General features: G+C 48.0%; 1 protein-coding gene across 7 annotated transcripts in view; it reads right to left on the bottom strand.

The window, feature by feature from the left end:
* ATP11C (ATPase phospholipid transporting 11C (ATP11C blood group)) overlaps positions 1-25,342 on the bottom strand; it is a 60,730-nt gene that overhangs the window by 17,530 nt on the left and 17,858 nt on the right. For all 7 annotated transcript variants that reach the window (XR_012589200.1, XR_012589201.1, XM_074601981.1 and 4 more), the window contains exons 2-22: positions 23,578-23,697; positions 22,104-22,193; positions 17,468-17,548; positions 16,358-16,465; positions 15,628-15,756; positions 13,122-13,225; positions 12,484-12,534; positions 11,487-11,551; positions 10,867-10,948; positions 10,343-10,493; positions 9,390-9,587; positions 8,367-8,528; positions 8,011-8,168; positions 7,209-7,280; positions 6,064-6,137; positions 5,261-5,364; positions 4,492-4,673; positions 3,678-3,941; positions 3,146-3,320; positions 1,457-1,559; positions 149-294 (exon numbers count right to left, since the gene is read on the bottom strand). Coding sequence is in view for 5 of the 7 variants with exons in the window: in XM_074601981.1 (XP_074458082.1) it covers positions 149-294; positions 1,457-1,559; positions 3,146-3,320; positions 3,678-3,941; positions 4,492-4,673; positions 5,261-5,364; positions 6,064-6,137; positions 7,209-7,280; positions 8,011-8,168; positions 8,367-8,528; positions 9,390-9,587; positions 10,343-10,493; positions 10,867-10,948; positions 11,487-11,551; positions 12,484-12,534; positions 13,122-13,225; positions 15,628-15,756; positions 16,358-16,465; positions 17,468-17,548; positions 22,104-22,193; positions 23,578-23,697 (2,619 nt within the window). In the remaining 2 variants the exon portion in view is untranslated. The remainder of the gene's footprint in view (positions 1-148; positions 295-1,456; positions 1,560-3,145; positions 3,321-3,677; positions 3,942-4,491; positions 4,674-5,260; positions 5,365-6,063; positions 6,138-7,208; positions 7,281-8,010; positions 8,169-8,366; positions 8,529-9,389; positions 9,588-10,342; positions 10,494-10,866; positions 10,949-11,486; positions 11,552-12,483; positions 12,535-13,121; positions 13,226-15,627; positions 15,757-16,357; positions 16,466-17,467; positions 17,549-22,103; positions 22,194-23,577; positions 23,698-25,342) is intronic.

Below are 25,342 nucleotides of genomic sequence, written 5' to 3'. Positions count from 1 at the left end.
CACGTGGCAGAGACACAGCCTGATCTAGGGAAGGAAAACGGAGTTGCAAAATATCATAGACTTTTTTTTTTCCCCATTTACTATTTTTTGCTATTGTCAAAGAAACCCAGAGTATAAAGAAAGAAATAAGCTGCACACGCATCCTTACCTTATAGAAGAAATACTGTACAAGGTGTGCTATTCTCACATAATATAAATGCCCATGTGCTAGTAGCAATTTTCTTAGATGTTTAAACTTTGGCACAGCATAGTCGCTGTTTCTGGAAGCCTGCCGTCCTTCTTTGCCTTTTATACCTAGGGACAGAAGCGTAGTGAGGGGTTAACCCCTATGGGACCGGAATGGGACTGATGCTAGGGAAAGGGTTCATCCCTATGGGACTGGAAATTGGACCGATGCTAGGGAAGGGGGTTAATCCCTAAGGGACCGGAATCTGGACCGATGCTACCCACTGGGTTTGTTCACATCTCGTGGTGTCTCAAGCCATGACAAAGGCCATATTTCCCTCTCAAGTGCCCCAGGAGAGCAAAACACTAATGTGCCACAGGACTCAGTGTGGTTCTGGCTCCACAACACTCAGAGCTGTCTCTGGAATTTTTTTAAGCTGTATTTAGGTTGCTGTCTGAGTTCCTATGTAAGGGAGTGTGGGGAAGAGTATGTGAGCAAACCCGATAACAGACAAGGAATTGGTTTCCCTGCAGACTTGCCCATATCTCCCAGTTATTTCACTGGGGACGCTCAGCCTCCCGAGACATCCCTGCGGAGCAGAGCTTGAGAAAGACAGTTTTGTCTACTCAAAAACCGCATCCAAACGAAGTGCTCCAGGACTCCATTCATTAGAGGGCACTGCGGCATTTCCAACAGCCCCAAAGAAAGAGACTGCCCTTCCTCTCCTTTAGTGGTATTACAAAAATCCCCAGTATTTCCCATATCTCCGACACCAAACTGCAGAAAGGAGGATGGCTTCTAGCCTGATGTCAGTCACACAGACAGGGCAGACAACACAACCGAGCATCAGCCCTCAGGAAACACATGTGGGTCCCCAGCGTTACCAGCAGCTGTGACCACTTAGCCCTAATAAAGTCCAATATTTTCATTGCACTGCCTTTGCAACAACTGCCAGTCATCCACCCATCATTTTGCTACTTGTGCCCTTTTTTTTCCTGACCAGCAGCCAATTTTTACCACCTTGAATTTGGCCACAGAGTTTTTGAGCACCACCTGAAGTTTATCACTGATAAAGACAGCAGTGCTATCAAAGGTGAGCAATATATGAGGATCTCAAGCACTTATCCAGAGTCAAACCCTGGCTCCAGAGAAAGCAACAGCAGATTTTCCATGATTTTCAGTGGGATCAGTTTAGCCATGGGCCATCAGAAATACTGACTGTGCCTCAACAGCGAGCCCCAGCGAGGGCAGACGGGTCTGAGGTGAAGATGGGTGTTACTGGGGCCTTACCAATTCCAACGTGTGCTTCCAAAATCATACTAACGTCATTTGCGCCATCCCCTATGGAGAGAGTTATCGGGCTCCCTTTTGTGTTCTTCACCATGCGCACAATCTACGAGATTTTAAAAAAAAAAAAAGGATAAGAAACAAAAAATTCAGTTTTAAAGCCTCCAGAGACCTCCCCACTGCCCCACTTGCAAGAGTTCCTGGGCTTCTACAGCAGCAAAATAACGCCTGTAGAGCTCAGATTAATAAAACCCCTTGTTATTTCCTTCGCAGTCACCAACGAGAGCAAAAGCCAAGACCCAGCTGCACAGGGCTGAAGGACAGTATTTGAAAACAAATCCAGGGCAGCATCATCCCGCCCTTCCCTTCTGGCAGAGGCCCATCTCCCATCGCTAGGACCTCTGGGGCGTTTCGGGGGCAGGAGACCCTCCCTGGAAGAGGGGCAGAAACACCCCACTGCTCGGGCTGGGGTACCATCAGCTGGGCTGGGGAAGGCACGGGCTCCACCTGACAAATTTGGAAAGGAAAAAAAAAAGGACAAACAGGGTTTTTTTTTGTTTATTTCTAATTGGCTTGGGCTTGTGGCTTCCTGTGAGCAGATTTAAACAAAGGTTTTACATTCAAGATTGGGGTCGAGCGCACCCTCAGCAAGTTTGCCGATGACACCAAGCTTTGTGGCGTGGTCGACACACTGGAGGGAAGGGATGCCATCCAGAGGGACCCGGACAGGCTGGAGAGGTGGGCCCATGCAAACCTCATGAAGTTCAACTAGGAAAAGTGCAAGGTCCTGCACCTGGGTCATGGCAATGTGGGTGAAGAATGGATGGAGAACAGCCCTGAGGAGAAGGACTTGGGGGTGTTGATGGATGAGAAGCTCAACATGAGCCAGCAATGTGTGCTCACAGCCCAGAAAGCCAACAGTGTCCTGGGCTGCATCGAAAGAAGTATGGCCAGCAGGGCAAGGTGGAGAATTCTACCCCTCTGCTCCAGGTGGGGTCTCACCAGAGTACTGCATCCAGCTCTGGAGTCCTCAGCACAAGAAGGACATGGACCTGTTGGAGCGGGGCCAGAGGAGACCACAGAGATGCTGGGAGGGCTGGAGCCCCTCTGCTGTGAGGACAGGCTGAGAGAGCTGTGGGGGTGCAGCCTGGAGAAGAGAAGGCTCCGGGGAGACTTTACAGCCCCTTCCAGTCCCTAAAGGGGCTCCAGGAAAGCTGGGAAGGGACTCCTGATCTGGGAGGGGAGAGCCATAAAGACGAGGGGGGACAGTTTTAAACTGGAAGAGGGGCAATTTAGATGAGATCTGAGGAAGAAATTCTTTGCTGTGAGGGCAGTGAGCCCCTGGCCCAGGTTGCCCAGAGAAGCTGTGGCTGCCCCATCCCTGGAGGGGTTCAAGGACAGGCTGGACGGGGCTTGGAGCAACCTGGTCTGGTGGGAGGTGTCCCTGCCCAGGGCAGGGGGTGGCACTGGATGGTCTTTAAGGTCCCTTCCAACCCGAACCATTCTATGATTCTATAAGATTTGAAAGGTTGGTGTGTTTCCATCACACTCTGAAGCTCAGATAAGGCTTGCACACAGCCTGGAGAAGCCCCAGCTGATGAAGACTATCAGGTCAAATCCCAGCCAATGGATTAAAAGTGCATCACATCACCTAATGATGTGCTCCAGGTGGTTAAAAAGTAGATTAAATACCTGTGCTTTCTGCAAAGGAGCCATGCGGCAGCAGAGGACTGCAGTGCACTTCAAGCAGATTTGTAGAAATATGTTTTTGTAATTACTAGAACTGGAATCCTGAGAAGGGTTGAGTATCAGCGACAGCGTGGAGCCGTCTATAATCAGGCCATATTCTTGACTCAGCATCCAGCTCCTGCAACGTAACGAGGAACAGGTTTGAAATAAAAAAATCAGCATTGAAGAACTCGATCTAGCCACTCCTATCATCTTAGTGGAAAAGAAATTGCTTTTGTATTAATCTTCTTCCCATCCCTTTTAGGGGAAGGCTTAGCAATCTTAAAAAGCTTGGATTTAACATGCGCCCTTCGCTAAGGGAACAGTGTAATTAAGTTCAAAACCAACTAATACTAGAGATGACGAGAAAAGCAAACGAGCCAGCACCGGTGCCCGCAAGTAGCCAGTCCCCAGGGCCACAACATGGTCCTATTTATGCCTCTATCAACTTTGCACCCGCGAAGCATCCGCGGGCTGGCTCCTCTGGCTCACTTACCTCTTCAGGCCTCCCCGGTTTTTGGGAACATCCTGAATGAGTCTTTTATGGTACTCCATCAGCAGCTCATGGAGCCGATCCTCCTTTCTTTCGCTCTCACCCACTGTTTTGGCCGTCAGCTCCAGCAACTCGGTGCTGGTCTGGAAGAGCCTGCAGGCGTAGCAGGTGGATTTGGCTGTTTCCATCTTGTCGCCCGTCAGCACCCAAACTTTCATGCCGGCAGCGTGCAGGGCTTCAATCGTCTCTGCCGACTGCTCCTGCAGCCTACGAGCAGAAGGAAAAACAGCATTCCTCAGGCTAGCCCACAGTTAATCCATAAATATCCTTATTTTGCAGGTAGGAAATACCAGCCCGAGAGAAATTAATTGATTTTCCCCATGCTGGAGAGAGACCACTGCCACAGGAGTAAGGATTAGAAGTCAGCAATCCCAAATTTTTATGCGCAGACAAAAAAAAATCATAAAAAAATCACTGCTTTATACTGTGAGACCTAAGAGAGTCAAGAATAAGAGTTCAATTTACACATGCAGTTACTATAACCGCCTGTGAAACTGAATTTGTTTTGATGTGCAAATTAACACTGCGTGCTTAATTCACTTTCTAGAAGCGCACGAAACACTGTAGTTTCATTAAGAAATCCTAATTCCTACTACAGCAACCAATTTTAGCAACTAGGGCAGCGTGGAACGGGTTGTGCCACCGAGTAATTAATTGCCCTGGACACTCGCAGCATCTGCCTGGCCGCTCAAGCGCCACCGCCACGCAACATCAAGGAGAAGCCACAGTGACGCAGAGGTTGTGGTCACCTCTTTACCTGTCTTCTACGGCTGTAGCCCCTATCAAGTGCATGTCTGCTTCTGTGTCTTCAAAAACCTTCGCCATCTTTTCCTCCCTGTCCTGCAGAGCCATCTTCGCCTCGTTAAGTTGCCTGTCAATTTTGTCGTACTCCTTTTGAGTTAGCTCTTTGAAGGCCACGCAGAGCGTTCGGTAGCCATCCTGGTAGGGAGAGGGAGAGAAAATAAAGTGGACAGGTGCTTAAAAAAAAAAAAGCAGATTTTCTGCAGCTGCCCACTTTAGGGTTAGTGCTTTTCTCTACCATCAGTGCTTGCTGACCCTGACAGCAATGACAATCTGTTGGCTCAAGTCAAAAAGCCCCATTTCTCTGTGTTTATACAGTAATTTCTTCCCATCAGAGTAGCCGTGGTTATGCTTATTACGTGCACATAATATGGCAAGAGAAACTAAGAGGAGGAGCAGAGCCAAGAGCGTGCATCCAGCACGTCCCCATGACTGGGACCAGGTACTTCTCCCACCGGAGAAAACAGCCTGCCATTGTTATTTCTATTTTTAACCTGCTTGGGAGATGCTCTGACACAACTGCGATGGAGGCCATATAAAGTATATCAAAAGTCCAACAAAGGTGGAAGCCAAAGAAACAGAAAAGGAAAGAAGCCTGGCTTCCAAACAATGTGAAGCGACACTCAGATTTTCAACACTTCCCTCCAGAGCAAGGCCACATCCCTATTTTTGGAATCAGGCTTTCCTGACCCCAGGAGCCAGCCAAATTCCAGCCGCGTGCTCACCATCGCGTTGCGGTCCACGTGGACTTTCGTTTGTTGGATCTCTTCTTGCTGCACCCTTGGAAAAATAGAGGAGTCTGCTCCTTTACAGAAGAGAAGCAACTTCCCTAAAAGCAAATTATAAATAGTTTATAGCATTCACAAACTGGAGAAAGACTTAACAGGCTCAACAGCCAGCAAATGGTGCCGAGGGAGGAAATATGGCAGGACTAGAGAAGGAACTGCTAGAAGCCCAGCTGCCTACCAAAAGCGGCTTCACAATAATCTCTGCAAAACCTTGTTTGACCCCGATCTGGGATATCGGGTGTTGCTACCTGCCTCCGAGCAAGCTTTCTGCCACAGGCGGGCCAAAGCAGTCTATTTTTTCCTATTTAAAAGCCTTGGCAACCTTCTCAGGGAGGGTAAAACCGGTATCCCATACCTTACGAGACTGCCATTTGGGAAGGATGGCGATCTCTGAATTTTTGCATGATGTCCCCATGAAAACCCATCCTGCTCAGGGGAAGGTCTCACATCTCCCCCCTCCTTGTACTTGCACCTCCCACCTGGAGCAAGGCAAGCAGGGAGCTCTCCCTGGGTCACTGTCCCCATCCCTGTCCCCTCCCCTTATCTGCTGCTGGTCCCCAACAGCTGCTAGGGAGAAAATTAACTCTATCCCAACCAGAACCAGAACATAATTTAATTAGACCAGCTTAGAAAACGCAACAGCTTAGCCTCTTCGGGTTACAGGAATAAAGAGGATGTGTTTTATATTTGTGCAGGTGTGCACACATGTATGGAAGTCCAGAAATGCATTTTAACTGTACCCGTGGTGGTTCTCACAATGACGCTCATACGGCGACGGACAGGATCAAAGTTCAACACATGGAGAAGCTGGTACCTTAAAAGAAATTAAAAAAAATAAAGACACTTAGACTCAGTAAAAGAAAAATAACTCTAAGACAGAAAATCACTAACGACGACTTGCAGAAATCAATACACCCTACAAGTGGCAGCACCCAGTGGGCAGTGTACTTTCTACTGCACAAAAAGACAGGGTAAAAGAAGACAAAACTCCAGTGCTGCTTTGAGCATGAGGGTGTAGGTGCAGGCCTGAGAGCACCCGCCAGGCAGCAAAGTTTTGGGTGATCTCCTGCCGCTGGGCTCCATCCCTCACTGCCCACGGAGCCCCTGGGCCGGCAGCAGCTCCGCAGGCAGCGACGTCCGCTCCAGCATTGAAATAAGAAGTTTCCCCATCAGGGGAGTACAGAAGTGACACTTGCGAAAGCAAGTTCTTGGGGAGTGCTGGGATTAGGTCAGTGATTCTCAGATGTCCCCCGAGATGTGAGCACAGGGTAAAATCTAATTTTTAGCTCAGGAAGGGAAAAAAGTTACGGGGAAGGGAGCCATATAGGACCATAGAATGGTTTAGGGTGAAAGGAACCTTAAAGATCATCTTCTTCCACCCTCCTGCCCTGGGCAGGGACACCTCCCACTAAACCAGGTTGCTCAAAGCCCCATCCAGCCTGGCCTTGGATACCTCCAGGGATGGGGCATCCACAATGCAGTTGTGCGATTCACATCATGCAGTTGAGGCTTAGTGTGCTGCTGGGAGGCTCAGCCACTGTCCCTAAGGGTCAAGAGTCAGCCCACAAATCCCGAGAGCCACCTGCACAGCCAGGCACGGATGAAGGATACACGCAAGGGACTGCAGGCGCTTAAGGGACCTGAATTTAGACATCACTAAAACCTCCAGCAGATGTTTGCAAGCAAGCCTTCCAGCCTGCACCTTGCTGTGCTGCACTTTGTAAGAAGGACAGGAGTTTTGGGGTAGGTCAGCACGGTCTGACAGCCCTGGTGGAGTGGCTTGGACCTTGCCAGGTTGGCCAGGTTGACCAAACCCGCTGAAGCCGGGTGGGAGGCGGTGCGGTACCAGCAGCCCCGGTCCTTGGCAGCCCCCTGCCGCACTTACATTTCCGTTTCATTCTTTTGGTTTCGTATTTTCATGAAATCGTTTTCAAGTCCTAGAAAAGTGAAACCATACCTGTCAATAAACAAAAGGACAGAACAACATTGAAAAAACCCATTGGCACATATTATACATTAACAACTTTCTCGTTTCACCTCCCGTACTGCAGAGGAGAGCAAAGAAGTTAGCGAGCCCCAGCTAAAAAGCTCGGCTGGATGTTTGCTGGCTCCACACAGAGCCTGCTATGATGTTTTGGCACCGCTCCCGTGACCTGGAGAGCTCAGGACCACAGTGCACAGATGCCCAGAGCCTCTCTGCCACGGTCCCCGGCAGATTTACAAGCTGTGTGCAAATATACAGAGCTGCAACAGCCTCCGTCTAAAACCCAGGGGCTGGCAATAGCACAGAATCATAGAATGGGGAGGTTGGAGGGGATCTTAAAGATCATCTAGTTCCAACCCCCTGCCCTGGGCAGGGACACCTCCCACTGGATGAGGTTGCTCAAAGCCCCATCCAGCCTGGCCTTGAACACCCTTGGCAAGATTCAAATGTGGGTTTGATAAAAATAACCCACACCCTATCATTCCCAAGAAGCTGCTCAGGGAAGACATTTTGCAGAGCATCCCTTTTACAGAGAACTCATTTAAACCCAGCTCTGCAGGTCCCCAGCGTTGGTATCACGACGTGCTTCCCAGAGGGAGCTGCAGTCTTGGCCAAGGAAAGGGGTCTATCGCCTCCAGATAACCCTCACCTCCCTCCCACCGGAGAGAGGGAATTAAAACCCCAACATCTTCAACAGTCTTACTTTTCTGCGCCTTTCACCAAAGCAATTTCGTCTGGGGAAGAGGAGATATAGGTGTATTTGTGTCCTGGATGTCCTATCAGCCCATCCACCTGGTCTGCCTCCTTGATCTGGACAGTGTGGCACAGGCAGAGGGCTCGCAGGAACAGCTCCTCGCGGCTCTAGGCAGGAGTGAGAGAGTTAATTAATAATTACTAGCTTCATGCTGAGCACCAAGCCCACCTCCCAGTGCTTGGTTGTGATTCTTGCATACACATATTTTAAACCAAAAAACCCCACACCCCTCCCCCCCAGCTTCTGCTGTATTTACCCAGCCAGGAGCTGCCCGCAAACCCTAAGTCAAAGTGCAGATTTCTTACCTTTTCTGCTTTGCCATAATATTTTAGAGGCCCGTCGGTCTGAGAGAAGCCATCCACCTCCGAAATACAGTCTTTGTACTTGTGCCCGTCTATGCAGCACTCAATGAACTCCATGCTGTTCTCGGTCAGCGTCCCGGTTTTGTCCGTGAAGACGTACTCCACCTAGAAGCAAGCAGGCAGGCTGCACCCCCAGGCACCGGGGATGGAGCCCACCCAAAAACCAAACACCCCGGGGCATTTTAGTGCATCCATGCCAATGTTACTGTGCCAACCTGGACCCCCCAAAAGACACAGGTGCCCCACGGGAGTTACACCACTGTGTAGTTTTACTCCTCAGAGCAGCTCCTTTGTTTTCCAGCCTGTTGCGCAGGTGGCAGCTCCCAAAGACTTAAAAAAATTTATTTCCAGGCTCTTCATTTTCCCCTCATCCTCTTTATTGGCCCCTTTGCTATAGCTCTTAGCACTTACGTAGCTGCTGCCGCAGCTCTGCTGCCTCCTTTGGGGGATTTTCCTCTTGGTGCTGTATTTGAATCAAGTAATTGCTACTCCAAATATTTTAATTTTATTTTTAAAAAAGCAAAATAAAAAGCAGGAGGCACTAGGCATCCCCCCAACTCAGTCTCTCCCTGCGCCGATGAGAAAGGGAAGCCAGAGCTGCCTCATTGCCCCAACAGAGAGATGACTGGGCAGGCATTTTCGTTAATCCTCGAGGAGACAGAGGGTTTTTAATTTTTAATTGAAGCAGTGAAAGCAAACCACCCTGACACGCCAAGCGCTGCGCCTGATATTCCCCAATATGGAAACAATTGGCATGACCCAATTCCTGCTCTTTCATGCACTATTTATATCCTTATCCGTTTCGCAGAGTGAGTACAATCACATTAAATGGAAAGTGCCACCAAACCGGCTGGAGCTCTGCCCTGAGGGGACCACGAAGGACGGCCACAACAAGGGTTCCTATCAGGGAGGACATTTTTCATCCGCATTTTCATCCAAGCAGATGCAAACAGAGCATCTCCTGACCTGCCCAAGCTCTTCGTTCAGATCCGAGGTATTCACCAATGCCCCCTCTTTTATTTCCTCGTCGTACATCTCCTTGTCCCAAGAGATGAAGAAGGAGCCCAAGAACTTCTGCATCTCTACCGTAACGTACATGGAGACTGGGATAATGAAATTGAAGAGGACCATAAATGACAAGAAATCCGTGAACATCCGCAAGACCTGCAATGGAAAGGGGAGAAGATGATGCAGTCTCTGCCCATCAGGCATAACTCAGGGGCAGTTTATGCTTCTGGGGTTTGAGACAGCTTTTTTCTAAGGTTAAATAGAAAAAAAAAAACAACCTGAAAATGAATACAGCTAAGATACAAGGCCAAAGTCCATTTTCATTTGATGCAGAAAATCTCACTGTCTTCTGCAGATGTACAAAAGTACACCTTACCGCTTCGGAATGACCAAAACGATGTTTTATTCGAGTATATCCCTCTTAAGAACATACTGCTCCAGGCTCAGTCTCATCTCAAGTAACCAGAAACAAGGAGCAAGTGGCTTGAGACCAGCAAAGCTATGACACGGGCAGGACTGATGTGGGGACGGTCCCTGTAAGTCTGACTCAATAACCCATCAAATAGATTTCTACACACTCGCTCTTGCAGGCTTCACTGCCTGCGTCTTGGTGAGTTTAAGAAGCCGCTTGACGTGACCTCAATTTAAGTTTACCTACTCAAAACCGAAAGATAGCTGGAGTTCAGATAAGGATCTGGGTTAAATCAGCTGCTGCGTTTCTATGATATACAGCATTTACTGATGCTCCCGAGAGGAGGGAAAGAAACGCAAAGAGCAGGAGAGCCCGAAGGAAACGACAGCACTTCCAGCCAGCAAAGAGGACTCCCAGGGCTGGCAGCAGACACGCAGATTAAGTAAAACCCTTCGAATAAATAAAGCTGGAGGAGGTGCTGAAACACAAATCCACTTACCTTGAACGTCTCCCTCTCTTTTTTAGTCTTTTCATTGTACCAAGGCTCGTCGTTAAATGGATTGCTCTGCCAGACGTATTTCAGCGTCGTGCACACAGTAGCCTTGCTCAAGAGGATGCACAAATACACTATCAAGAAAGCGTTGATAGATCTGAAAAACAGGTTTCTTTTTTAAATTCTGGCAACTATTTATAGACAGAGAAATGTGCAAATGAGCAGGAACAAGACTTCCTTACTTTTAAGAAGGGAATTACAGAACAAGTGCTTTTGACAGTGCTGATATTCAGGGTCAGCTCATATATTTCAGCATTTCTTAATTTTGTTTTTAAGTAAAAAAAAAGCTACTAAATGATGCAACTTCTTGAAACGCATGCTTAATCAAACATACAGATTTTCTACGTAATCAGAGAGCACCTGAAACAAAAGGCAGCAGATTAAGTGATTATTTCTGTACAAATCACCCACGAAAAAAACTAAAACCACCCAACAGCCTTTACTGATTTTTGCCGACTATAAATACTCACTTTTCTACAGCAGACCGTTTCTGAGATTTCCCTTGGTAGTTCAAAGCCATTTTCGTTTCCATTCCGGTATAGACCGCAACTCCTGCGGGGTATTAAAGCAGGGCTCAGCAGGGACTGGCAGCCCAGGAGGGACCCAGCCTGCACTTAGCCAGGAGAGGCATCGGTGTTTATACGAAATTGGAATCCCAGTTGAAGAAAGAGGCATTAATTACCCAACTACAGAAACCTCCAAGGCTGCTAAGTAATGTAATTGCATATATCTTGGAAAACCTCAGTCTTCTGTAACTCCCGCCACCCTCCATCACTAGCGGCTGGGGCTGTGCTCCTACCATGCGCTTTCAGCAAAGGATTTGGGAATAACTCCCCACACTTCGCGTCTCAGGCAGAAAAGAAAAGCTTCCCGAGCTGTGTTAACACAAACCTGCACAGCCAGCTATAACCAACATCTCCTAATATCACCCTCTCAACTTTTCCACCAGCCCGCATACCGAAAGCAACTGCAGAGCCCAGGCAGACCAGCTGTAGAGAAGTATTTTCCCTCCTCTAGATTTAGTGATGAGCACCTACATATGTCATCATTTCTCAGAACTATTTAATTAATAATAATAAAAACTGTTCACCATAAATCTTCTTGGTATTTTTCAGGGTAGCACCCTTCAGCAACAGGTTTTCAGGACCCAAAGACCTAAACATAAAAGTTAGACCATTACACCACTCAAAGAACATTCAAACTGCTTTATAATTTAGACCAGAGATAGATTATAAAACTAAACAGATGTTCTTAAAATCTGATTACTTCATTTGTATATTAAGTTGGGTATTCTTGAGTTTGTTTTTCTCTTTACATACTTATATTTCCATTTCATCTCATGCAGACTATTTTTGGTGCTCAAAGTGCCAAATTTAATGGGGGATTATCAGTAAAGCTTTTGAGGAATAAGTGCAAAACGTTCAGATCTCATATGTTCTAGTACTTATATAAAAACCTGGTTTTAAAAGCATTGAAAATCTGTCTGTTCCAGCAGTCGATCAATGGCACCATCAAAGCCAATGGCTTATTTTGCTCCAGTTTTGTGTTTTTACTTCTCCCCGAAATGCCAACCTGTGACCCTCTGCTGCTTCTAGGGTCCAGCACAGCACCGCTCGGTGCTGCTCAGCTTCCCCAGGAGGGGCTCAAACGAACCACAGGATGGCAGAAGGGAGCGAGTGGAGAGGTTAACTGCGGGCCTCCCTTACGAATGAAATATTTGGAACAGTTACAGAAAAATAACTGTTCCCTAACGATCATAGAATGGTTTGGGTTAGAAGGGACCTTAAAGATCACCCAGTCCCACCCCTGCCCTGGGCAGGGACACCTCCCACCAGACCAGGTTGCTCCAAGCCCCGTCCGGCCTGGCCTTGAACCCCTCCAGGGATGGGGCAGCCACAGCTTCTCTGGGCAACCTGGGCCAGGGGCTCACCACCCTCACAGCAAAGAATTTCTTCCTCAGATCTCATCTAAATCTCCCCTCTTCCAGTCTGAAGCTGAATGATGGTAGCAGGAGTTCTGATCCTTGAAATCAGATGTAGATGCCCAACCTCTTTGAGGAGGGCCTGTGAGATGGCTGCATGACCAACCTGGCGACGGGCTCTTGGTTGCTTCTGTAGATGATAATTCTTCCAACAAACCTGCAGTAAAAATACGAGAAACTTGTATTACAAACATGTTATAAAGAGCTACTACAGACATACTTTAAAAAGTCATTTACAGTGCATTTTACTCGGGAGGGAGAATGGCCTAAGAAGAGGCACACTGACCATGACTACAGGTGAGCTGACACAAAAAACCTCCTTACACCATGACAAGTGTGGCACTGGGGAGGTTTTGCTCCAAAGAAACCGAGCCCTGAAATAGCACAGTGTCGACTTTGCCTATGGAAGAGGCTTATCACTGCCTCCAGAAACCTTTGGGTCTCTGATGAAAACACCCTTCGCTTTGCTGATCTAAAGCTTGTTAGGTCCCCTAGCCAGTGGTGCCCAGGTGTCTGTGGGGAGATGACACCAGGCAGGATGGGGACAGAAGCAAGGGCAGAAGCAGGGAGAAGGATGGGCAAGAGAGGGAGCCAGGATGGGGGCAGAAGGGGAGCAGGACAGACAAGAAGGGGCTAGGAGTGGGGCAGGATGGGCAGTATGGGAGCAGGGTGGGGGCAGAAGGGGGAGAAGGATGGGCAAGAGTGGGGCAGGAGGACAACGATGGGCAGGAGGGGGAGACTCACTTGTAGAGGTCAGGCTGTGGCTGTTCACACTCGATGGTGGCAGTGAGGGCGTCGATGGCTTCGTCCGTACAGAGCACGGTGGTATCCCGCACTGCGTAGTGAGTCTGGGGAGAGAAGCAGAAGCTGCGTCACTACCAGCCCCCAGCACCACAGCCTGTGTTTCACCCCCTTATTTAAAATACCCCCCACGCAAAGGCTCAGCAGGCAGCACCGGCAGCTTGCCCGAGTCCTCGCCGCACTCCCACAAAACAGCTGAAGCATCTCTCTTGGAGTCAATAAGCTTAAGAGAAGCTGTAGTGGGAAGGAGCTGCTGGGTATCTGTTTGGCAGGAGGTGAACCAGAAGAAGAGCATCTTTGGTTTTCCCCCAGGGTCTCGCTGCTGCCCTGGTTGGCGTGGCAGGGGGGGATGCTGCAGGTCCCCCTGGCGTGAAGGGATTCCTGGGGACCACTCGCCTGCCAGCTGCTGAAGGTAATTAGAAGCCAGCCCCAGCACCCAGGGATCAGGCAGAGCACTGGCAGGCTCCAAGCTATTTTTAGCAGCTGCTGCTGTGAAGGTTCATCTCTCACAATTAACTGGAAAGCCCACGAAGGATGCGCTTGCTGCCTTCCAGGCTCTATTTATAGGAGCTACTCAGAGCTCCAAGTCACGGCGGGGCTGCACGGCAGGCTGCCTTAATCCATCTTCATAAACAAATTCATTAAAAAGCTTCCTCCGCTCCTTACGTTTGCCTTCCCCTCCTTGCGCATCCTGGGATGCGTTACGTTACACATGCTGTAGTCATGACATTATAAATACCCACCTTCATGTGGTTTGGGTAGCCGGCCTGGCCTTTCCTATTGAAAGCAGACACACAAACACACAGACGCCTCTCGTACAAATCACAGCCTTTGTGAAACACAACTCAAACCCGTCCTTGCAGCGCCCAGGATCAAACCCAACCCTTGTCACCATGGACACGGTGCAATTACCGAGTGATACTTCAAAGCCGCCTCCTAATCAATTCCATGATCTTTACATCCCCAGCATTATTTAGAAAACACATGTTCTTTTAGACAATGTGTGACTGAAGATTCACGCTTCGAAGCCAGAGCCCTGACAGAAACTCTTTTGTGGTTCTGCTCCAGTTTCATGTAACCAGCCATCTTCCCCACACCTTGACCTGACGTGCCCCAAGTACCAGAAGAATCCCCAGCAGGTAGGCAGCAGATATCGCTGCAGATGAGGTTTTCTGCATACCCGAGTGTGCTTCCCTCACCCCCGTTTTGCAGCAAACCCTGGCGTTCCCAATGTCAGACCTATTTCCCCAAACGGCACTTGCTTTTCTATTCTTTCCTTCCCCTTCAAACTCGTCTTCATCTCATCAAGAACCAGGAGACAGCTTCCAGTCACCTACAGGAACCCACGAACTAGGAAAAAAGCCACCACAGCACCTGATATAGAAACTCAGCACTCCCTTTACAGGCTCAAAAGTTAGTAGGAGCCAAGGCTGTGCAAAAGCTGTGCAAGCTCATGCATATAATACACCTGACACAAATAAGCAATTGCCTATTTAATATGGTTATCTATTTTTAGCCTCAAGCCGCTACTCAAAGCTCCGCTCCTCTCCATTAATGGGACCAGTACAGTGCACCAGCTCCTATACAAGATTTCCAGTACTGATTAACAGCTGCCCATGAAGAGACAAGTCACAGCCACCCATATAATACCTATCAGATCACCAATGGTATTCCCACTGACTGCAGAGTGTGTCGGAGTGAATTATACAATCTCAAAGTGTCTTCCACTCTTACTACTGCAGTCGCTAATATCTGTATAAATACTCATCAACCAGAAGTGGAACCAAATTTTCACATCTTCTGCTGCATGTAAGTTTTTTTGTTGTTGTTGCTGCTTCTTTCCCTAGTTTAGAGGAGAGGGGGGATGAATAAAGGAAGAAAATAACCCAAAGAGTAGATTCATCCTGAGTATTAAATTTCACTGCTTGGTTCAGGGAAAGAAGAGAGGAAAAGAAAAACAACCCAGAACTGCTGTTTTTCTCACGCTGGTGAAAAATTCCCCCAAACGAATCTAGACAGACTGCCTCAAAAAGTCCCCGAGCTCCCTGGAAAAGCTCAATTAAGTAGGAGAGGCATTGGCAGGGAGTGGGAAGGGAGCTGCAGGCACGGCTTTAGGGATGCTCCAGGGCTCAGGAGGAGCAGGGAAGCACCACCACCATCGCGGGCAATAAGGCAGCAAAGCCCTACCGATAAGTATCAATACGACTTGGGGCCATGCCAGCAGAAACGGCTGTTGGAGGAAAAACTGATAACAAACAATCCCCGGGGGGGGTTCAGTGCCAACGCACTGTGAGCAGATGGAGGGAAGGGCCACAGGGATGGGCTCTGTGGGAGCATCCAGAAGCATCCTCTGGTTAAACATCTCCCCCCTGATCCAAGGCAAGTGCCAGCTTCAGCGGCAGCTCTGGGCACCCCAGCATCCCAATGCTGCCCCATCCATCCCTGTCACCTTGAAATTGGACTCGCCATCGAGACTCGCTGTAGTGACGTAACAGGTCCCATCAACGCTGCTCGAGGCCAAAAATATCAAGTCACAGGGGAAGGTCTCGTCTGCTTTCACTTCTACTATGTCTCCAACCTGGAAGAAAGGACAGTCTTACAGGAAAAGCCCTCTCGGTGGTTGTTAGATGGTCACAGATTTCGCGTCTCTCAAAGCCTAAGAGAAATGACCTCAGCTGAAAGGGAAACAGGGGTTCAGGAGGTGCCTGGGTCCCCCAGCATCACTCCCCAGCCCCACGGGTCGATCCAGCCCAGCACCAACTCGGATCACCCATGTGGCACAGTCAGTATTTATTTCTCTGCTAAATTTCAACGGAGCAAAAGACTCTGCACTCGCCTGAAATGTGGGGTGATAAATTAACGTCAAAGCTAGTGTACTTTCCTGGTGTCCTTGGGAGAGTTGGAAATAGAAGAGGACTGCCTGTCCCAGAGAAGCGCAAAACACTGACAGATCTGTCACTTGTCAGCCCGGGTACAGCTTTTGCAAGACAGCTTTTCAAAAGCCATCAAACAAAGGCAGCTTCACTCCTTAACAGGGAACGGCTCTCGGAGCATCACTCCTGAAAGCAAGCGCGCTGGGGCAGCTCGAACCCCACACATCCCTCCTCCCACCCTCCCCACGCACCCCGCCGTGTTCCCATCAGCTTCAAGGATAACCCGAGCTCTCTGTTAACGGTTACCTTGATTTTTTCACTCTCTTTCCGCACTTGCTTTGCATTTTCGACAATGAAGACATTGCTCTTGTTCACTTCGTTGTCAGCTCTGTGCCTCAGCCAGTCCTCGTAGCCCTAGGCACACAAATGCAGGCAACGCAAACTCGTTAACAAAGCAAGTAAACTAATGGAAGAGGATAAGTGGGGACGGAGAGAGAGGGAGAGATTAAAAAAAATGAGTAAATTAAGCAGTCCTCAGACCTCCTCCATGCCTGACAAACCATCAGAGTAGTTCAGACGGCAATTTCTTTTAAAAAAACTTCATATGCATATTTGACAGATTCAGAACAAACTAAAATTACACACAAAAATAATCCATATGCAGTGCATGCCACCAGCAGCTAAATTACTGTAACGTGTTTCTATTATTCTCCGTGTTGGCGAGAAGAGGCTGATAAAATGAATAATACACTTAGCACCCTGCAACTCTTTCCTATGGTAACGCAGGACAAGACTCTTCCTCTTCAGTCCTCACTGAAAGAATAAAGCATTCAGATTTGAAGCAGATGGGTTTGACTCCAGCTCTCCCTTTCTGGCCCCTGCAGAAGCAACTTCTTTTATTATTCAATCCTTCTATAGAGGGAATTTTAAGTGGCACGTGTGCGTACAACGGGAGGAAAAGGGGCTTTTAACACCATGAGAAGATGAGGACTACGTATTTTTGGGACTGAGTGATTGAACAGAACATGTCCTTCCCTTTTCCCAACACGGAAGCAGAGCAGGGGCTATATTTGGAGCACATCGCTGCGTCCTGCAAAGACTCGGAGAGCATTTCTAAAAAGAGAAGAAAAATTCAAGTCAAGCCAGACTACGGTGGTAACCTTTACTGACCCTCACGACTTGCTTACAACGGTACATCTAGAGATGGTTCCCGTTGCCAAAACATGAGACACCAATAACCACACTCAACATGCCTCTGTCAAAAAGCACTAGTACAATATCTGACCTTCTGAGATGGGTTCACCAAACCTACCAACCCATTCTGGTAACTCCTGAGTCTATTCAAATACATGCTCATCATTTTCTCTACCACACGTCCCAAAACCCATTTCCCTCTCCCCACATTGACGCTCGTACCTGTTTGATAGCTGTGACCGTGATGACAAAGAAGAGTGGGAGGCCGCTGGTCACCGGGCTGGTCGGGGTGTCCACTATCACCTGCAGAGAGGAAAAAAAACCTACTGCTGACAACTGGTTTTCAGGCAGCAGAAGAAACAAACTCTGATAATGGGGGAAAAAGGCAGCTCATGCCAGTGGGGGTAAGTCACAGCCCAGCAGAGGAGGGAGAGAAGGATGGGGCACACGAGAAGGACAGGCACAGTCCCCAGGAGTACTCTCCTCCATCTCGAGAAGACTACAATACCTCCTTCCTGAACATCATGGGATGTCCTTAGGTGGGAAGACCCTATTAGAAGTAGCTTCAAACCTACATTTGACCTTGCTCTGGTGGGAAACAAAAGCCTGGATGAGTGGGCTGCTGGGGATGGGCAACATAAACGCACCTACTCAAAGAGCAGATGCCAACAAGCCTGTTCCCACCACAGGATGTGCTGGAGAGGACCAAGGCAGAGAAGGAGATGGCGCAGAGGCAGCAGCAATGCATGAAGTGAAAGCCACCCTCATTTCTCACTGAGCCACAGGAGGGCCTTTTCACCTCTTTGGCAGTGAAGATGGGGCACATCTGACCCCTAAAACACAACTGGTTATGAGAGGGAGGACACCACCAGTCATCTTGAACCACTGACGCTCAGAGGTTAAAAATAACATGCATCAGCCCAAATTACTTTGGAAATATATAGCAGGACAGAACATGAATATTTAAGCAAAACGGAAATCCATATTTTGCCGTTGAGCTCTGAAATTTAGAGTAAAGAGCACGATTTAAGCACAGTGACTGCAGGAGGGCCTTGGGGTGGACAGATGGATCCTTCCCGAGCTCAGGGTGGTGTTCACGCTGCGCCTTGTACCAGCGCCACAGCAAAGACCGAGCCCGTTCATCCTTAATTAAACCTCTGGGCTGTGGGAAACCACTGTTTCTTCTGACTGTATTGTAAAATGGTTAGAGCTGGAAGGGACCTTGAAGATCATACAGTCTCACCCCCTGTCCTGGGCAGGGACACCTCCCACCAGACCAGGTTGCTCCAAGCCCCATCCAGCCTGGCCTTCAACCCCTCCAGGGATGGGGCAGCCACAGCTTCTCTGGGCAACCTGGGCCAGGGGCTCACCACCCTCACAGCAAAGAATTTCTTCCCGTTATCTCATCTAAATCTCCCCTCTTCCAGTTTGAAGCCATTACCCCTCGTCCTGTCACTACCTGCCCTTGTAAAAAGTCCCTCTCCAGTTTTCTTGTAGGCTCCTTCAGATACTGGAAGGTCGCTATAAGGTCTCCCTGGAGCCTTCTCTTCTCCAGGCTGAACACCCCTAACTCTCTCAGCCTGTCCTCACGACAGAGTGGCTCCAGCCCTCGGATCATCTTCATGGCCTCCTCTGTACCCCCCCCCAAGAGGTTCAGAACCTGCTCCAACAGGTCATGACTTGGCCCAAAGGGGAAGAACAGCAGAACACATTCATAACTGGAAGGGAATAACGCAAGAGGAGGACACGCTGCATCCTTGCCCCACCTGCCAAACCAGGACATGCAAAACTGGCCATTTTTCCCTTTGTCCCCAGAGAGGATGGGAGCATGAGAGGCAGATGGTGAGGGCTGTGACGACAGGGATGGGGAAGCTCAGCAGAAAGGCTTTGTGTCCCCACAAAGGGACTTTGTCTCCCTCCGCTTGTTTGGCACGCTTGCAGACAGCAGCATCTGTATATTTATTGTTTTAGGCTGCCCGTAAAAAGCTGCGTTAAGGACAGGACTGCTCTTATCAGCTGGGTGGAAACTTTTAACTATGAAATGCCACATACTGCAATTTTACCCTCCACAATTGAGCCCAAAGAGAGAAGAGCCAGAAGACATTGAAGAGGAAGATATTGAAGATAACGCTGCAAGAAGCTGCCAGGTAAGTGGCGTATGAGTTAATTAACACGAGGGTAAACCAAGATAAACACAGTAAATATTTCCAGGAACACAAAGCCCTGGCTCACTCATAATGGGTATAAAATATTTACAGACAGAAAGTCCGGTAGAAACCGGACTTTGAAGGAACAACCTCGAGCAAGGATGGTGCCAAGTGTCACACAGACCCATCACATACCACATGTGTGACAGCCACTCACTGGGGTGGCATTGTTGACGTTTAAGGTCAGTCAGCCAAAAGTTATCTCGCAAAAACTGGGCAGATCTCGGGAATGCAAGAAGAAATTTGGCTTTTAGCTGAGAAGAGCAAGGGAAAGGACCTCCTGCTGCCCAGCAGGAGTTTTCTGCACTGGACAAGATGCAGCTGTATGTATTTGTTTAAAGAGACGATACGATTTCTGTCCAGACAAATGCTCTATTATAGATGTATGAACACAAATATTTGATGAAGTCCCCAGAATAACTCATTTGTGTATTTGGAGATGGTGCTCCCTGCACATCCCGTGGCTGGATGCTGCTCTTCCCCTTGGCAGCTGGTGGAAAGCCGAGGGGGACACGAGTAACGAGCCAGAACATCAAAGGCAGACTCCTTTGAAGCTATTTTTGAGCTATTTTAGGACTTCAACAGCTTAATTTGGATCCACTTAAAAGTGACAAAATCCTCCTGCTACTTAATAGCTTCTTCCTAACTCATTGTTTGGGGGACTGAAGACCACAGTCCAGAAGTCACCTCCATCAATGAAAAGGGACATCTTTCATTCCTGGCGCCTCCTAAATTAGCTTACTGCTGTCAGCTCAGTCTGTCTGCAAACATAGTGGGACAATATGTTTGTCCTCCCAGGACAAACTCACTCCAGGCCAGCCCTTTCCACCAGGGGTTTACTCACAGTTTCCTTTGAGCATTGCAATAGACAAGCCAAAGAAATAGCTCCTGTCAGTGCTCTAATAGGTGTTTTATGTTTAATGCATGTACCTTCTCCTCCTCTCTATAAAACACAACCTGAATTTGGAGTCACAGAATAACAGATGTTTGATAAAGGGTTTCAGCAGCAGGTAGAGCAGATGCACCACGCAATTCCCCAACACCACAGTACTTGGCTCCTAACGCAGCACGTAGTGTAACTCTATTAATTTAACGTAGTTTAAAGATGAGCACCAACATTTAAGCTATCAATGCCATTTATCAAGGTATAACCCTGGCTATTTTAAATGAACGGAGTGGCCCTGAGTGCTTTTTTCAGGCAAGCGACATCTCCAGAACAACAAGCGCCCAGGGGCAGGCGGTTACTCTACAGGGCAGCAAGTGGAGTAGTGCTGTCAGGTTGGGTTTTTTTCATTTGAGTTTATTTTTCCCCTAATAGAACATGAGGGTTGCTTCCTTATTTTAGAGGTAATCACAGAATAAAAACAAGGAGGAAGAGCAAGGCTCTTCTCTCACCAGCATACCCCTGGTGCCTAAAATGGGTAAGCAGATAAATCGCAACAGGTTTTGTAAGTATAATCAAGAATATCACATGTTCTTCATGGCCAGAGGGCTGAGATATAAAAATGTAATACCGCGTCGCTAAACGACCAACTACACAAAAAGGACATCCCGACTCCAGGGCATCGCTTGGGTTAAAGGCAAATTACAAATTCACTCTGACAAAGCAGAGCAACGCCAGCAAAATCAGTGATGGAGGGGAGCCAGCTGCTGCCAGGGCAAACTGGCCTTTCACGTAGCACTGCCAGGAGGAGCCGTCCTCCGCCGTCATCTTGGGATCCCCTGTTTCTACGGCTGCCACTGAAATCGCTATAAACCGTAACTCTTTTCTCTAAGGATAAAACATTTCAGTCACTGGTCTTTTGAACACGCAGCCCAGAACGGAGTGATACCCCAGACCTGAACCACCAAAACCCCGGAGAAGTCACCTAAAAGCAGGCTGTTTGCAGTAGCTGCACGGTGCCATTTAATTTGCTGGGGTAGAGTTTTTGATGCCTATTTTCAGCCCTAGAGCAGGTCGTTCTGCTGAGCCCCAGGCCTGAATACGGGATTTAAAAGGGGAATGCACTGCAGTGATTTTCCCAAACTGCCTTCCCCCTAGTGCATTCGGACAGTCATTTTTTGTTCTATCAGCAAGAAAAGCAGAGTGTTCAAGTTTCCTCAGGATTTGCCCCTTAACCAAAGCCGTAAAGCAGAGCAGAAAAAGTTTGTCCATATGTAGAATTTGCTATTTTGGCTGTGTAGAGCAGCTTCCCGAAGCTTCACACTCCCAAAGCTCATACTATGCATTTTCTGAATTTTACTGAATACAGCCTCTCTCTCCTGCTTTCCTTGAAACTCACTGTAACTGAGATACAGAAACATCATATAATTGGGAACATACACAGTTATGCAACAGAAGTAATAAAGATGATGAAAAAAAAATCTTAGTTCTGTATCATCAAATGTATTTTCACTGGTTGACTGATTTTAAGAGTTAAGATAGTTTTAAAACTGCTTCAGAAATCATTCAAACATCATCTCAGACAGGCCCAAATATTTTAACTGTTATTATACCTCAGACGGTGTGCCATAATTGTAACACAGCTTCCAATTATAAACCAACAACCCACTCATATGCACCAGAGTTGGTTTTGAACCTCGGTTCTCGTTCAAGCTGTGCTTACCGTCAGTATGTAAATAAAACCCAGCCTTGGCATCACAGCTCTTACCTGCACAAGGAAGATGATGAGGAAGTAGAAGTTGGCAATTCTTCTAAACTGCTCAAAAAGGTTCTTCGGGAGGAAGTTCCAGAGGGTGTACTGTGGGGAGAGAGGGGGGGGGGCTCACAAACAGACCAAGAACGGGCACTTTGGCTACAAAATGGGAAGTATCTGCACAAAATCATAGAATGGTTTGCGTTGGAAGGGACCTTAAAGACGCCTGCTGAATCATTTTCTTTGGAAAACAGGTGGAATTTAAGAACAACATGGAAAATAACCAGTCTAATATCTGATCTTTCAGTCTGCCTGGAATAAGCAAAGAATAATAAGCAGCCAAGTCTCAAGACCAATGTCCACTTAATTATAAAAAGAGACTGGTCAGGTGAGAAGACTCCATGCCCAGCAAATATACAATGGAAGAAAAAAAAAAGAGCAAGGACACAACATTCAAAAATAAATCAGGGAAGAATTAAAATCAGCGCTAAAACAAACCACTTGTCAGAGAGGGAAGCGACACAGGGGAAGGTGTCCTCTCTGAAGGACCCTCTTGCGTGCCAGGGAATGGGAATGCTACACCAGTTACACATGGTTAGACGTAAAACTTTTCCCCAGTATAAGCTCAGAGAGCAGAGACATAAAGACAAATAAGATCCAAGCTGTAATAAAGAGAGGGGAAACCCCCCTTACAGATCAAGTACAGTAAACTGAAGCATAACTGTACGCCGAGCGTTACGAATCCTAACCAACATAATACGTATCCAGCTGTGTTGAGAATATCGGATGCCGCTTGTTTGATATTTCACTCGAATTAGCTTCAAATCTTTTGAAACAGCTTCATGAATGTCATGGAAAAAAAAGCTAAGCAGAAGGCAGACGGGTGTCATCACGGTTTTCCACCATAAACAAAAGCTGCATTAATACCGTATGAACGTTTCCCCTTTCATCCAAAGGGATAAACAGAGCATGGTTATTTTCGTCCTATCTCAAGAGAGGGGGGAAAAAAACACCACAGAACAACAAAAAAAAAATCAGATAGGGGAATCGTATTTTTCTGTCCATTTATAAAATAATCCCCACTCCCTTCTGCAAATCTGAGTTGCTGTTGTCTTGTACTGGATTACACTTAACCTGGCCTTTCTTCCCAAAGGAAATGCCAGAAAATAATGTTTTTGACCCAAAAAAACCAACCCCCCCCCCCAAAAACAAACGTGTCCACGTGCTTTGCCCTCATCCAGCCTAGAAGAAAAGAACTCGTACACATCCCTGCTGGGACTGAGAGGAAGAATTAATAGATTAATACAGCCTGGAGCTGTGGTGGAAGGTACGTACAAGGCTGCTCCGCTTGCAAACGGACCTTTACGCCCACCCTTGAGGAATTCAAAGTTTCTCATGTTCAGAAACAAGCATTGAATAAAAATCAGGGGGAATACCCAAGCAGGGAATACACATGCACGATGGTCCCGGAGGAGCGGAGCGAGCTCACCTTGGAGGAGACGATCCTGTTGTCGCAGAACTTCTGTGCCACGTAGGCATCTGTTTCCGAAACAGCACGGTGCCCGACCACCACAGTGCGCGTACCGACCCGCTTCTCCTCCCCGGCACACTGTCAGGACAACCAGGAAAGGGAAAAATTAGCTTCTAGCTCAAAAAAAATCCGAATATTTGTATTAACACCTTCCAGCTTCTGAAGGCACCATGCTGTCTGTTGGAAATAAGGCCGCTGGAACCTCAAAATTTCACTTCTCCACTTGAGCACGGAGAACGAAGAGGGACACGTAAGGTCATTTAGCAAAACCAAGGCAATGTTGAGCTTGAAACCTAGGCTTTCGAGTCACCCCCCAGGACCGCAGCCTGTCCTACACCCCACCAGCGCAGGTCACTGCTCCTGTCTACCACGCTCCTGCCCTATGCAGGATGGATGCTACCTGTGTTTGCAGCCTGGATCCATCTGCCAGGCAGTTTTTTCATATTGAAAGAGAATATATCTTTACTGAGCACTTCAAGCCATCAGGAATATAATTTATCTTCTGTGCATCTCTTCCTAGTCCCAACCTCTTCAGACTCAGGTTCCTACAGCAGCTCCAGGCTTTACCCCAGGACCCTACAGAGGATGATGGAAACTGCATCCTCCTTTTACACTTCCTCTCCTACATCAAACCCTCAAGTCCATCTGAAACGTCTCATCACCACACTGGTGCATGCAGACTTGGGATTTAGTTTAAAAAAAAAAAAAGGAGAAAAAAAAAGTAGTATACTTCTGCTATTTTCAAATCTCAGACAAAAGCAGAAATAACGAAGCAGCCAGTTTCATATTGCAAACTCCTCAAAAGGACGGGCAGGGTGCTGGGGATGCCAGCTTCTCTTGCGGGGGTTTTATTTTAAAGCAGAATGAGATGCCACAAGTGAACGATAACCTGGTGTCACAGGGCCAGGGGGTTGGTGACATCCCCTCTGCTCCAGGGAGGGATGAAGGGAATGGCAGCAGGATAAACCCAAGCAGAGGGGAAGCAGAGCAGCCCTCGCACGAAGCCAGGACAGATATTTGCAACCGTCAACACGGGGCTCCAGCAGAGACCCAGCCACTCCCTGGGCCCCGCCGGCTTCCTGGGGGAGGTCACAGTGCCCAGCAAATTACAGATAGACCCTCCCAATTGCCATTTTCTATAACTTCATTTATAAACACTCGCAAACCCGTGTCAAGGGGGAGGCAATGCAGGTTCCTGCAGCCCTGGGGAAGGTTCTCAGGTGGACCAGGCAACACCATGAGCTCTGTTTCCACCAGCTCCCAGCTCCGGGCTGCCCAGCACAACCAAGGTCCTCAGTGGATCAGAAAAGTCTATTTTCAAGAGAAACAAAACTGGGCAGTAGTTAAAAACAGGCTTTTGTTCCAGCCGAGTTCCACCTGGCATATAACAAAGGGTCCCCGCCACAGATGCTCGCAGCCAAGGGAGGAGACCTGGCTGGCACCAGAAGTGTTTTGCAAGGTCGAACTTAAAATTATAAAGTCAATTTAAAATGCACACTGAGAGGAGATGGAGTGGGGGGAAAAAAGGGTCTTCTCAGGTGAGGCTAAGGTTTTCTTAGAGGTAAGATTCTGGATTTTAAAACACAAGCAAAGACGACATTTGTCACTGTTCACGGCTGAAGGGCATTAGGAGGCAGCAGGGCTGCTAAAACGTCAGCAGATACTGTTCATATTCCACTTAGTCTTACTAATCCCCAACCCTAGAGCTTGTTTGCTTTGAAAC

Source organism: Larus michahellis, chromosome 9 (assembly GCF_964199755.1).
Source record: "Larus michahellis chromosome 9, bLarMic1.1, whole genome shotgun sequence".
NCBI classification, from domain to species: Eukaryota; Metazoa; Chordata; class Aves; order Charadriiformes; family Laridae; genus Larus; species Larus michahellis.
This window is presented reverse-complemented; position numbering and strand designations above follow the sequence as displayed.